This window comes from Cololabis saira, chromosome 11 (assembly GCF_033807715.1).
Source record: "Cololabis saira isolate AMF1-May2022 chromosome 11, fColSai1.1, whole genome shotgun sequence".
In the NCBI taxonomy this organism is placed as follows: domain Eukaryota; kingdom Metazoa; phylum Chordata; class Actinopteri; order Beloniformes; family Belonidae; genus Cololabis; species Cololabis saira.
This window is the reverse complement of record NC_084597.1, coordinates 45332806-45347059: the sequence shown is the minus strand read 5'-3', so window position 1 is coordinate 45347059 and position 14254 is coordinate 45332806. Positions and strand designations below refer to the sequence as shown.

General features: G+C 41.7%; 1 protein-coding gene and 1 non-coding gene across 2 annotated transcripts; both read left to right on the top strand.

The window, feature by feature from the left end:
• Nucleotides 1–7072: 7072 nt before the first annotated feature.
• LOC133455520 (E3 ubiquitin-protein ligase TRIM21-like) lies at nucleotides 7073–9169 on the top strand. The gene is made up of 2 exons (XM_061734600.1): nucleotides 7073–7284; nucleotides 7626–9169. Exon 2 carries the CDS (start codon nucleotides 7635–7637, stop codon nucleotides 9063–9065), a length of 1431 nt encoding a protein of 476 aa, XP_061590584.1. The 5' UTR covers nucleotides 7073–7284; nucleotides 7626–7634; the 3' UTR covers nucleotides 9066–9169.
• Nucleotides 9170–12735: 3566 nt separating this feature from the next.
• Nucleotides 12736–12809, top strand: trnat-agu (transfer RNA threonine (anticodon AGU)). Its single transcript has one exon. It is a non-coding gene; the product is annotated as a tRNA-Thr (tRNA).
• The last annotated feature ends 1445 nt before the right edge of the window (nucleotides 12810–14254 follow it).

Genomic DNA, 14254 nt, shown 5'->3' with positions numbered 1-14254 from the left:
AAACAAGATGATGTTACATGCTGGACTAACCTTTCACCCGCAACAATTAGACAAAGAACAACAGTTAAAATGCACAAACAAGACTGACTTTCCTGGGAAACTAATTCACAGCTGTCTACGTATGAATGCTGCAGAAGGTTATTATCACAGAGCAAAGAAATTGCTAAGAAAACATTTTGAAATTCAGTAACTTATTGCAGTCACACTCATGAATAACGATCTATAATGACCCTCAATCAGAAGTGAAGATTATGAAAACTCTGATCTCTACTTTCAAGTGAGCCATAAAAAAAAGCACACAGCTAAAGGAGTTAAACAGAAAGACACATCTTCCTGTGATGCCTTGGGCAGTTATTAGCAGTAAATACTTCTGAACAAAAGCATGCAGGTGGCAAATATTCACGTCAAATAATGGCATATATGTGACAATTATGTAACAATGATATACACTACAAAGGTTTTAAGTCAGCGCTTCCAACCTAAAATCACCAAACTAATCTGTCCACAATAACACATTTCATCTTCCACCTGCAAACCACTGCAGCCGAAGCTAAACAAGTGGCTCTTATGGGGGAAACAATACTAAATAATAATTACAAGATTTAATTCATCTAAAATTTAAATCATATTTTAAATGACTTTATAAAAAAAGGAAAAATATATATCCAGCCGCTGTTGTTAAATCTACCAGTTGCAGTAATTATGCCATGTACTTTTTTAAATGACTATTGACAAAAAACAAGAAAAGAAACCAAAAAAAAAAGCTAATTTGACAGAACTTTTACATCAAACTCAAACACAGGGAGACGGACTGATGTTGCGCTGGACAAACCACCAAATACCAGCAAATAACCAAAAGAAACACGACCAACCTCAATGAGAACTGTTTCCACCACATCCTTAGTGAGAAGATACCAAGCTGAAGGTGAATAACTAACTGACTCGGTCCAGAGGAATATTTACAGATAAATATACTGCTGGGGACGTCATAAAGGATCAAAGGAGGCAAGAATTCCACCGCCATATCAACCTACGTCATATCAAACCTACGTCATATTAGAGACGCCCCACTTCACTCCCACATGTTCACCGGGGGTTGTTGTCACATTGTGAGTGTCTAAAATAAGAGGCTGTGAACGGGTGAATAGGAAAAAGACTAAATCGCTTTGCAGAGCCTATAAGTGGCTGAACTAAAGAAATAAACTATAGGAGCGCCATCCATTTATTTGAAGGAGTAACTCGGTCGTCAAAGGACAGCATACGGATGTTTGTGTTGTTCAGTTATGATGAAACAAACACAAACGTGACAGTACACTCGGTAAGTGCGTATAGAAGACAGTTGTGAAGCCGCAGCTGCCGCTTACGACCATACCGCCATGAACCAGCAGAGGGCGCTGTTGCTACGTTTGGGAACATGTGCACATTCATCCTCGTTTGCAGCAAATCAGCTCCAGCTTCAGACGCGTAGCGTTCAAATGCTCTTTCATGGAGCCTTGGAACGTCATCAAAGAATGTGATGTCTTTGATGACGTCACGAAGAATAGTGGAAGAGGAAGCACACGTAATAGCACACATTAGAGTGAAGATGTATTTCTTTTCTTGTTATTATAAACACCAGAAAACCAGACACACACAGCTGTTTAAAAGCACAGCAGAAGTAGTGAAATTATTTTGCCACAGGACCATGAAGATATTATAACTGTAATGGCAATCTAACAACAAAAAATGCCGTGTGAGGGAATTTGAAGACATTTCCAACTCATGCTGGTTCCAAAAAAAACTGAAAAACTTTGGCTTCCCAGCTCCTAATTCCCCTGCACCTGTGCACCTGTGTGTATGTGCATGTTTGATCCAGGCCTGGGGCCGGATTCACCAATATGTTCTTAAGAACGATCTTAAGAAATGTCTTAAGATCTAAAATTAAGAAGTTCATAAGAAAGTTCTTAAGTGCAATTCCTCAATATTTTCTTAAGAACTGTCATTTCTTACGAATTTCTCATTTTTCCTACTTAAGAACTTCTTAAAATATGGCTGTATCCGAAATCACTCAATCAATTCAGTAGCCGCTCCAGCAGACCGTTCACACAGCAGTAGCAGCCAAGTATCCCAGAATGCATTTCGCACCAAAACGACAGCAGAAGCCGAGAGCTAAAAGCTGTTTTAATTTCCGCTGTAGCGCTGTTGTAATATGCCACTTTATTAAGTTTTAATATTTTTTGAGGCGTAAAAGTAACCATTAAGATCCCCAACGTGGGCTCGGTTTATCCAAATAACGCCTGTTAAGAAATTTGCTCCGATGTTTTTGGGGATGAGAAGAGCCGCCGGATCGAGAGCAGCAGCAGCTCAGACCGGAGAACAGACGTGATCGCCGGGTCAACCTGCGCCGTCGTCACGGGGAGAAACTGATCCAATGAACTGACCTGCAGCTCTGTAGAGAGGTACCGCTGGCTGAAATAAATCATTTAGGAAGATAAATGTTGGTTTAATAGATTACAGTTTTTTCTGAATCCTTAAGTACATTTTTTGCAACATTGGCTATTTTTGCTAAACTCTACACACAAATGTGAAAACCTTTCACCAAATTATCAAAACGTTATAGTTCTCTTGTAAAAGCAAACACAGTTTGATTAACTCTACACACCTTAGTAAAAATGGTGTTTTCATATCAGACAGTAAACACATGCCATCATTTACTAAGCACATAATGTGCCAACTACACACTGATGGTATGAATACAAAACACATCTGGCTTTTTTCTTTTTCTGTGCACAAGGTGGCTAGGTCAGTTTGAGGTCATACTTTTGTCATAGTTCTGTAAACACACAGGGATCCAAACTTCAAGTATTGGTGTTTATTCACACTCGTCAAAACGAAGACACAGCACAGAACACAAAATAATACATTCACAAAAAAAAGACAATCAGCCTACATCATGCCGTCTCTCTGGGTCCGGCCACAAAATCTCATCCACATTGCATGCGATGTCCTCCAGTCCAAGGCACCGGGGAAAATAGCTCCTTGCATGCCGTATCCAGGCCTGACATGATGCCTGCTCAATATCTCCACATGCCTCCTCCATTGCCTGTAAAAGGGCTGCGTGTTGATGGGGAAGGCGGTCGTGGACTTTCCAGCGCCGGGCAGAAAAGAACTCTTCAATTGGATTTACAGTAAGAATGGAGAGTATGGGGGGAGGTTGAGTGCCATGAAGAGTGGGTGATCGGTAAACCAGTTGCGGACCAAAGCAGCCCTATGGAAACTAACATTGTCCCATATGATGACATATCGGGTCTGCTCTGGCCCTTCCTCTTCCCCCTCCTCGTCCTCCTCTTGCTCCTCCTTGTCCTCTTCCTCTAACTTCCTCTAAACCTCTCGCTTCTTCACCTCCACGTCCTCTTCCTCCAACTCCTTCACGTCCACGTCCTCTCCCTCTTGCTCCTTCACCTCCACGTCCTCTTCCTCGGCCTCCTCTGATTCTTACTCTTCTTGCTCCTTCCATTGTACTCCACACAGACAGCTTACCTGTGGCTTATTTATACTGCTTAGGCTGATTGCAAAGTGAACTAATTCTCTAAAATTGTTTTCACATGTGAAAGTGTGCCAGACAGTTGGCAAAATAGTGTAAATACTGTAAGGATTCAGAAAAAAATGTAAATCTCTACACTGGCTTCCTGTCTGTCCCAGAACAGATGTTCAGATCCTCCTTCTGGTAAATTCTGAATGTTCTCAGACCAATTTACATCTCTGATTTCCTGGTCCATGATGAACCAATCACAACCTTCAGGTCTTCTACGTTCTGTACCCAGAGTTAGAACCAAACATGTTGAGCAGCGTTCAGCTTTTATGCTCTTCACCTGTGGGAGAAACTCCCAGAATGCATCAGGCTGCTGAAACTCTGAAAACCTCCCATAATGCACTGCAACCTTTATTTCTTGCATTTCATTTGTGAATTATTTTTAATTTCTGTCCGTCTTTAATTATCACTCTTTAACTCTTGTCTAGTTAGGTGAGGGAAGTCTGGGCATCTCTGCTGAGGCTGCTGCCCCCGCCACCCGGGAACGGTACCCGGGAACGGATAAGAGGCTGACGATGGATGGATGGATGGATGGATGGATGGATGGAACTCTTGTCTATGCTGGTACTTTTACATTTGATATGTCACATTTGAAGTCCTGCACTGTTGTTGAATTGGGCGATAAATAAACTTGCCTTCTCTGTTTCTTGGACTGATTTTGGATTCTGGACTGTTTTGGTAGGATCTCTTCTTCCATATTTGGAACATAACCTTATGCTTTTGTGAAGTTGCCCCCAAACCCTGTTCTGGTCTCCTAACAGTCTTTCTTCATTCTCCAGTGGATCTGCTGCTCACTACCAACCACCTGAAGACCCACACTCTGTTTTTCCAGAGACTAAGTCCCCTGAACCTGCGTCTGCTGCCCTCCACGTCCGTTTTTACCAACCTGAATACATTTTTATGTCTCTCTGTAGGTCCAGTTTGCTGATACGTTACAGTAAAAGTGTCAAGATCATCAGTCCCTGAAACATTATCAACACTCTTGTCAGACAAGCGTTTCTTTGATGTTATCTGTAATAAAAATGTCATATGTGAAATCAGACCAAATACGAATGTCAGCTGTTTTAGAAAAAGCTATTATTTAAAATCTATTAGATGAATCCTGCTTGAGGAGTCATTACCTTGGTGGTTTGTAAATGTTCATTTGTATTAATAAATGGAACTTTATGGTAATATCAAATGTGTCCCCTCTCACTGATCCCCACAAATTAACTGCATGGCATTAGTGGTTTTAAGAAGGAAATTAGTTGATACACATATTGAAGTGCGCACAAAGATGAGTGCATGATGGGCCGGTGGTTTGTAACCGCCCCCGGTGATGTGGAGAAGAATCTTCCAGAAGATCCAGAGAGATTCTCTGACTGGGTTTGACAGACGAAGGCAGATTTTACTTAAACACAAGAGCAGATGGATGGAGGAGTGTGAAAATGTACAATGGTTGTCCAATACGACACGTTACCTCGCTAAAAGATGTCCTTGTAATTAGTTTCCAGTTGTGTTTTCCCCAGTGGGACTGAACCTACATAAAACTAAGAGTATTCAGTCGGTGGACCAGTAGATTCCAAGTTCCACATTGACCCAGAGTTGATTGAAGATAAGAGAGATAAGATAAGATAGACCTTTATTACTCCCTCAACGGGGAAACTCACGTGTTAGCAGCAGTACACTTAACACACACACACACACACACACACACACACACACACACACACACACACACACACACACACACACACACACACGGGGAAGGGGGGTAAAAAGGTAAAAAAGTAAAATATATATATAATTACAAAGTATGGACAGTATATACATTGCAGTGGAGATAAAAAGATAAAAAATATAAGATAAAAAAATAGTGCAAAGGAAAGAAAAAATAGTGCAAAAAAAGCAGGCAGAATGAGTGTGAGGTAGACAGGTATTGTATGGATATTACACATGTGTTGCACATCTAGTTATTGTACATGTTATTGTTATTTTCCGTTAGCTACTGAGAGCAGTCCTGGTTATACAGTCTGATGCAGCGGGGAGGAAGGACCTGCGATGCCTCTCGGTGGTGCATCGTGGGTGATGAAGCCGGTCACTGATGGATCTCCAGGGCTCTGACAGTCTCATGAAGGGATGGGAGACATTGTCCATGATGGAGGACAGCTTAGCCACCATCCTCCTCTCCCCCACCACCTCCACCCGGTCCAGACTGCAGCCCAGGACAGAGCCGGCTTTCTTCACCACCTTGTCCAGTCTCTTCCTCTCTGCTGCTGTGATGCTGCTGCTCCAGCAGACCACTCCATAAAAGATGGCCGAAGCCAGAGTCATAGAAGGTCCTCAGGAGGCCGTCCCTCACTCCAAAGGACCTCAGTCTGCGCAGCAGGTGGAGGTGGAGGAACCGACTCACAGCATCTGTTCTGTACATACACAGAAAGGCTTTGTGGGTGCTGAAGTCATGGGGGAAGTAAACATGCACTCAACACCAACAGCATCCTGTGGGTGAGCTGTGGGCTGCACTACCTAGGGAGCCCCCATGACCACGGGAGGATGCAGCCAGGAACCCTACGGTGATAGACCAGGACCCAGCCGAGCACCAGCCACCTGGCATAGGCCGATCACGGGCCCAAGAGGTCCACACCCTCCAGAGTCTGGAGAGCCTGGAGTCCAGACCAAACTTCACTCCAGGACATGAATGCAACAGATGTTTGACATCCATGAATGCAGCACGTTTCTTCACAACTGAAGAAGTAGAGTCAGGAAAAGGGAACAGTCTTTTGTCTTGGAAGAGAAGAGGAGAATCCCTGGAAGCCTCACCGGCACGGCGTGGAATATCATTCCTCATTTGAAAGAAGTGCACATGAGTGAGAAAGGGTCGGGGTGGTTTACCATCACTAGGCTTGGGTCGGAGAGTGAGATGAGCAAATCAGCCAGACTGAGAGAGTCCTTCAGCAGCTTGTAGTAAATTCAGTTGGGCCACACCTTCAGCCCCCTCCACCTACCAGCCGTACGTTGTTGCTCCTGGCTCTGACCTCCAGGTCCTCACATTTAGCGGTCAGCAACATTTTAAAATCAACACGGATCACTGACAGCAGTTCACTGAGGTCATCAAAAAAGTCTGCAAAGTATTTGGGGGCCTCCCTGTTTCAGGAGACAGGATTTACTCTTTGGTTTTGCACAGAGACAGTTCCAGGGAGGATTATCACTCCATGATTTGTTATAATGCACAGACTTTGCTGTGTGTTCGCTTGCTCATAGTGTCCAGAAGCTATCGCAGGTAATCTCACATGGAAAGAAGGAAAAAATCAGGGGAAAATCAGCATAAAATCAATAACATAAGCAAATCAAGCAGAGAGCAAGCAGAGGAAGTGTCTGAACTGTAAATCAGCAGGAATGAGTAGGAATATAGTTTTATTGTCCGTACCGCCCAGTCATGATCTGAACTTTGAACATGTTCCAGTTAATTTAAGATAAACAACATTGTAAAGGTGAATGTTTGAACAACGAGCTGCAGACGAAGCTTCACTTCGTCTTAGTCATCACATCAACTCTGCTGTTTGACAATAATCCTGTAAATCAGAGGAAGAACCAGAGCAGAGGGAGGAAGGAGGAAAGTTCAAGTGTGACGGAGCAGAAATCCAGTCCAGAAGATTCCTGTTCGTCTCTGAAAGAAGGTCCAAGCGAGTCCATCAGGTTTTCCTCCACAACACAGCAGAGTCTCTGAAACACTGGTGAGTCCAGAAGAAAACATTTACTGTGTTTCTGTCAGCGGGACGACAAAACTTCAACTCAGTTTACTAAATGTTATTCTGGAAAACTCCATCTGACTCTGGTCAAAGAACAGGAACGTTTAGAGGAAAATGATTCACATGAAATAGTTCATTATTCTGGAGTCGTGACATTAATAATCTAAACTTGTGTTGAGGAAACGTTCCTCCTTTTATTGTCAGACGGGTGTTGTCTCTGAGGATTCATGACATTGTTTGTTCTGTTTCCTTCTCTCTCGTTGTTTTTCTTTTCTTCATTTCATTATTGCAGCTTTGATGTTTCACACTTTCACTTTTGTTTCCAGAGAACCAACATGTCTGCTGGCAGCAGCCTGAGATCTGCAGATCAGTTCCTGTGCTCCGTCTGTCTGGATGTGTTCACTGATCCAGTCAGCACACCATGTGACGTCTGCACTGGAACCAGACTGAAGGCCCTGAAGTCCTGCTTGGTGTGTCTGGCCTCCTACTGTGAGACTCACCTGGAGCCTCATCTGACAGCTCCACGTCTGAAAAGACATCAGCTGGTGGAGCCTGTGGAGAACCTGGAGGACAGGATTTGTATGAAGCACGATAAACCTCTGGAGCTGTTCTGTAAGACCGACCAGACATGTGTCTGCACTCTCTGCCCTGTTTTAGACCACAAGAATCATGAGTTTGTTCCTCTGAGAGAAGAATATGAAGGAAAGAAGGCAGATCTGCAGAAGACAGAGGCTGAGATTCAGCAGATGATCCAGAAGAGACGACTGAAGATTCAGGAGATCAGAGAGTCTCTGAAGATCAGTAACGATGCTGCAGACAGAGAGAAAGCAGAAGGTGTTCAGGTCTTCACTGATCTGAAGGAGTCTGTTGAGAGACGTCTGAAGGAGTTCATGAAGGAGGTGGAAGACAAACAGAAAACTGCAGAGAAACAGGCTGAAGACTTCATCAAAGATCTGGAACAGGAAATCTGTGAGCTGAAGAAGAGGAGCTCTGAGGTGGAGCAGCTCTCACGCTCTGAAGATCACCTGCACCTCCTCCAAAGATTCTCATCCCTGGAAGATGCTCCACCCACCAAGAACTGGACAGAGGTCAGAGTCCATCCACCTCCATATGAGGGGACTGTGGTGAGAGCTGTGGAGCAGCTGGAGAAGAACCTCAGAGAGAAGATGAAGAAGCTGCTCGCTGAAGTTGAGCTGAGGAGGATCCAGCAGTTTGAAGCTGATGTGACTCTTGATCCTGATACAGCACATCCTAAACTCATCCTGTCTGAAGATGGAAAACAAGTCTATCATGTTGGTGTGAAGAAGAATCTTCCAGATAATCCAGAGAGATTCTGCACATGTGTTGGTGTTTTAGGAAAACAGAGTTTCTCTTCAGGCAGATTTTATTTTGAGGTTCAGGTTAAAGGAAAGACTGAATGGGATGTAGGAGTGGCCAGAGAGTCGATCAACAGGAAGGGACAAATCACACTGAGTCCTCAGAATGGTTACTGGACTGTTTGGCTGAGAGATGGAAATGAGTACGAAGCTCTTAATGATCCTTCAGTCCGTCTCCATCCCAGTTCTCCTCCTGAGAAGGTGGGGGTGTTTGTGGATTATGAGGAGGGTCTGGTCTCCTTTCATGATGTAGATGCTGCAGCACTTCTCTACTCCTTTACTGGCTGCTCCTTCAGGGAGAAACTCCACCCGTTCTTCAGTCCTAGTAACAATAATGGAGGTAAAAACTCTGCTCCTCTGATCATCTGTCCTGTCAATCAAACTGTCTGATCTTTGATGTAATGAATCTTCATCAACTCTGAATGTTCATTGTGTGTGTGTGTGTGTGCGTGCGTGCGTGCGTGCGTGCGTGCGTGCGTGCGTGCGTGCGTGCGTGCGTGCGTGCGTGCGTGCGTGCGTGCGTGCGTGCGTGCGTGCGTGCGTGCGTGTGTGTGGTTCAGGTAGGAGTGTATGATCACATGATGTGACTTCATTTCTCATTGCAACCAAATATTAAATTAGAATGATGTAATTTGGATCAATTTATATCATTTATTGGATATAAATGATTCAATATTTTATATAGATTATTATATTAATAGTACTATTTGATAGAGCAGAGAGAGGACTTTTTTAGTATTTTTATTATAATTTTTATATTAATGTAAGGAGACAGAGAAGGAGCTTAAAGACCACAAATAAGATGCACCTACGTGTGTGATGTCAAGGGTCATCCACCATGAATTGCACTTCAATTTGATCAAAAACACGCTCTGGTCCAATTATTCTTTGATAATACGTATAAGTTTTGTTCTTATAGGTTTCAGTTAAGTTGTATTTTTCTGTCTGTAATGTGTAATGTGGAGTTATTTCACCTTTTCTTTTAACATATTCTGAATAATACACTTGAATTTGGTTAGTTAAATATTGTTAAGTTACCATTTAAGATTTAGACAAATTATTCTTCAGGTTTAAAGGTATTGTGACATAATTTTTAACATGCTTTTAACACTATTAAAAGTCTTGGCCAATATCCCCCAAATGTGTCTAGATGTGTTTTTTGCGCAGTGAAAAACGTGTCCCCTTTTCCTGTCAATCATCAACCCAACCAGATGCGCCGTTTTTGCATAATTATGCAGAAACTCCCAGAAAGCACACAATACACTGAATGTTAAAAGTTCGTTTTTTTTGGGTGTAATTGATGTCAAGACACCCAACAAAACACAAAAAATCAAGAAAAATTTGTTTTTCATGTCACAATCCCTTTAAACTGGAAAATAGAAAATGGGTCAATTTACCCCCAGATGCAGATCAACTTACCCTAAACTGGATCTCTTTCCTTGAGAAGTCATATTTTCATTGCCCGTTGTCATGGAGACGTTATTATCATTTCCATTGACAGGATCCTGAAATTAAGGTAGAAGTTTCTTTTTTTTGATGGTGATAAGCAATAGACAATGAAACGATAATAATTTGAAAAAAAAAGTTTCTGTCTATCTCTCTCTGCTTTTTTTTCCACAAATGTGGGAATGATGGTCCAAACTTGTGTTAAAATACAAAAAAGTACAAAACAGTAAACTCTGAGTGCTCAGCACGTCTAAAGCTCTGATCCTAGAACCAACCCTGGATCATATTATTACATTTGTTTGTTGTACTTCTACCTTTTTCCTGTTTTTTGTTCCTCCTCTTTTTAAAGGAACGTTTGAGATTTTCCAGTCAAATGTAACATCATGTGATCTAATTGTAACATCTGTCTAAAGTCTGAATGATCCTACAATATCTGATGATGGAACGAGTGAAAACTGCTGGATTGTTGAAGTTTTTCCTGAATAAAGCAGAACTCTGTAATCTGTGTTTTTCTCTGATGTTACAGTTTTGATTTTGAAAAGCTCAATTTTAAGTTGCTTTTAGAGTCAGATAGATAGTTGGTCTTGCAGGGGTTAAAACTTGTATAAATATCAACTCTTTTGACTAGAAATTCATGTTAAATTAACAACTTTGATGGAAATTCTTAGCTGAGAGTAACCAGTCACCAGCAGAACATGTTTTTACTGATAAATCTTTATTCCGTATAAGAGCACACTGGGACTGGAGAAGTCACGATGTTGGGCTTTTGTTTTCCGAGGCGACCTGAAGGCATCACTGAAGCTGCACCGTAATTACTGATCCCTGTCTGTGGAGCTAGAATAATGTCAATATTCACAAATGTACAGGACGTTTCACTGGTGCAGAGTTTTCTGAATCCATTTATATCAATCTCTGCTGGTGTTAGATTATCATTTAAATACTTTTTACTACTTTTTTTACTACTTCTACTTAATACTAGGAATTAATACAATAAAATAATAATTAAATAAATATTAAAAGAGATAATTGTAATAGCAAGGACTAATTCACAGCCAAATACCATTAACCCCAAATTAGCTCCCAGATGATGAAACTAGTTTATCTAAGAATTAAATTCAAAATCAGAGGGTATCACCTGCATCACACTGATCCACAGATAATACCCTGCCAAACACTATCCATGAGGCTAAATTAAACCTTCATTTATAACTCCTTTGTGCTTTGGTTATAATCTTAATTGGACATTTCTCCCTGGATACTGTACATTAATGTTTTTATTTTGAATAACTATGTTTGTTTTTTGTTGCAGTTATTTTCAATAATCATTTTTAAAAACCTACAACAATGACAGAGGACACATGAATGGAAAACAGAATAAAAAACATCTCACTGTACGACTTGGATCTGCTTCATTCTGGGTGAGATGTCAATAATGTTGTACACCTCATATATGACCTTATACTATATATACTATTATAATACCATATATACTTTTTTCTTTTCATTCATATCCATACATACTGTTTCATTTACCCATATCCACTACATATATAATACTGCTCTCCTGAGCTGGTGTGTTTTTATATTTAACTGCTAGAGTTAAGTCTGATTTCATTTACCCAAGCAAGTCTCTGTTTTACCTTTAATGGCTTTTTCTGGACTTGTTTTAAGGAAGCTTCACGAAGGCTTTTACAGGCATTTCCACAAATGTCAGCGTGGGTTTAGAAAGTGTATAAGAGCATAAAGCCCTGGCCTCTGAGCCAGAATAGAAACTGCTGAAGATCATCATTCCACTGTTAGCACATGATTGGACGTTTTCATCCTGCCATCATTGTCAGATGACTGTACACATCAATGATCAATACATGACTGTGACATCACTGTTGTCTGCGGCGGTTTCCAGACTTATCAGGTGAAATCACAGCTAAAAACCCTGTAAGATGTGTTTTATTACAGTCATCATTCTCTTATTCACTATTTTGTCATTTAAAGTAATTAAAAATCTGCTTTCTTTTTTCTATGACATCATCACTGTTATGAAGTAAAAACTAAACCAAAAAACACCAAATAATATGGTCATCAATTCCATTGAAGAATATATGATGTCATCAAGTTATGATGTCATTAATTCCATTGAAGAAGATATGATGTCATCAAGTTATGATGTCATTAATTCCATTTAAGAATATATGATGTCATCAATTCCATTAACATTCCATTCCATCAACAAGCTTGTAACAGAGTTTATAAATAGAACTCCTTCTTACTAGTTCTCATCACATCTTTTGACAATGCCACGCAGACGCAGACAGAGCTCTCGCCCCGTCCGCAGGCGCCGGAGAGTCCGTAGGACCCGCGTCGCCCGCAGACGCAGGAGAGTTGTCCGACGCAGACGCTGAAGGTCGTAACGTAAAAAACAAACAAAAAACAAACAAAAAACAAACCCAAACCCTGATCTTAGTCCCATTATTGACTAACATGACCTTCCAGTCAGATGCCTTGTCCTTTAGGACGTGTGGTCCACCAATGGCTTCTGTTTCTCATTCCAGCATGTCACACCTCTAAAGGTCTTACTGTTTTGATGTCTGAGACGAGGTAAGTGAGAGGTTGTGGAGGCCCTGTGGCTTAGTTGGTCAAAGCACCTGTCTAGTAAACAGGAGATCCTGGGTTCAAATCCCAGCAGAGCCTCTAGACTCATCTGTCTTTGGATGAGGAGAAGGTGATAGATGTCTCATTCATTCATGGTTCAACCATGGTGGTGAAATGGAAAAATGACATGTAGCTTAAAAAAAAGAAAGGCACATTGAATGTTTCTTACCCAAAGTTAATTCACACATTCAAGTTCTTCTAAGAGATGTGGACTGCTTGAGAGGGAGGTAATGTCTGGTTCTTCTCCTTTTAGTCACCTTAATACTTTGCTGTTCTTCACTCGTGCCACAAGGTGGGGTACTCCTCCAATTCTTCTTGACCAAATGTGTATTTCTTTACGTGGTGTTTCTAACAGTCAGTTATGGCACTTTTACACCAGGACTTACTGAGCCCGACTCGGCTCGTCACGCCTCTACCCGTTTGTTTTTCCACAGCCAGGTGAGAAGTGGGCAGGTTTGGGTGAAGCTGCTGTAACGTACACGATTGTGCAACCGCTTTGTTCATGTCGGCGCTGATGAGAAATCAGCTGGAGCCGCGAGCGGCTGAGAGTAAAGCAGCCCGTCTACATCCCTTTTTTAATTCTCTCCTCAGCCACCAGGTTTATGAACATCTGCACCCCAGAGTTGGATCACCAAACAGACGTTTTGCGCTTTATAATAAAATCGCCGAGAGCCGTTGGGGATTCCCCGCGCAGGTTCAAATCCTGCCAACAACGAGTAATGTTTGAATGTGCAAGAGGACTGCCTAATCTTCAGTTATTAACCATATCCAGTACTGTCTTTCAAAAGTAATCAGTTGGATTCCCTTGTGGTACATTTTGTATTTTCTACCCAGCATGGCAATACCCATGGATGATTTTTAATTTTACCACAACAGGACAACTTATATGAAGTCATACATTTATTTCTAACATGAATGATTTGAAGATAGGATTTTTTTTTAGTTACGCCCGCCATTTTCAAAGCATGCAAGTTTCCGTAGTGTAGTGGTTATCACGTTCACCTAACACAGAAAAAAGTCCCCTGTTTGAAACTGGGTGGAAACACGTATGACTTTGCAATAATATTATTTGGATCTTGGAAAACCACTCTAGTCCTCTTCCTGGTGCTCAGGACAGGAAGGTCGACCATCTCTTTCTCGCATTGGGTCTTATGCAGAAATGAATTTCATTGCAGTTCCACAACTGACCAAAAGCCAGTCATTCTCCATTTACCTACACTTTAAAATGTCCAACTTTACAGGAAAAAAAGAAACATATTAGAGAGATTTTTTACAGGATTGTTCTCGTCATGCCCGCCGTTTTCAAAACATGTCAGTCACTAGCTCGACCACCAGACCCCACTAGCTCCACCACCAGACCCCAACAACAACTCAACAACCTCAACAACCCAGCTCACCTGGAGCCACCCAAAGACCCGGCTCACCGTCCGAACCCGGGGTCGCTTTTAACTCATGTTCTTTCACTCATGTTCTGCTTTCAGGAC

What these genes read in the sequence shown, in the direction of transcription:
- LOC133455520 (XM_061734600.1), top strand. Translation starts at nt 7,635, where the DNA reads ATGTCTGCTGGCAGCAGCCTGAGATCTGCAGATCAGTTCCTGTGCTCC.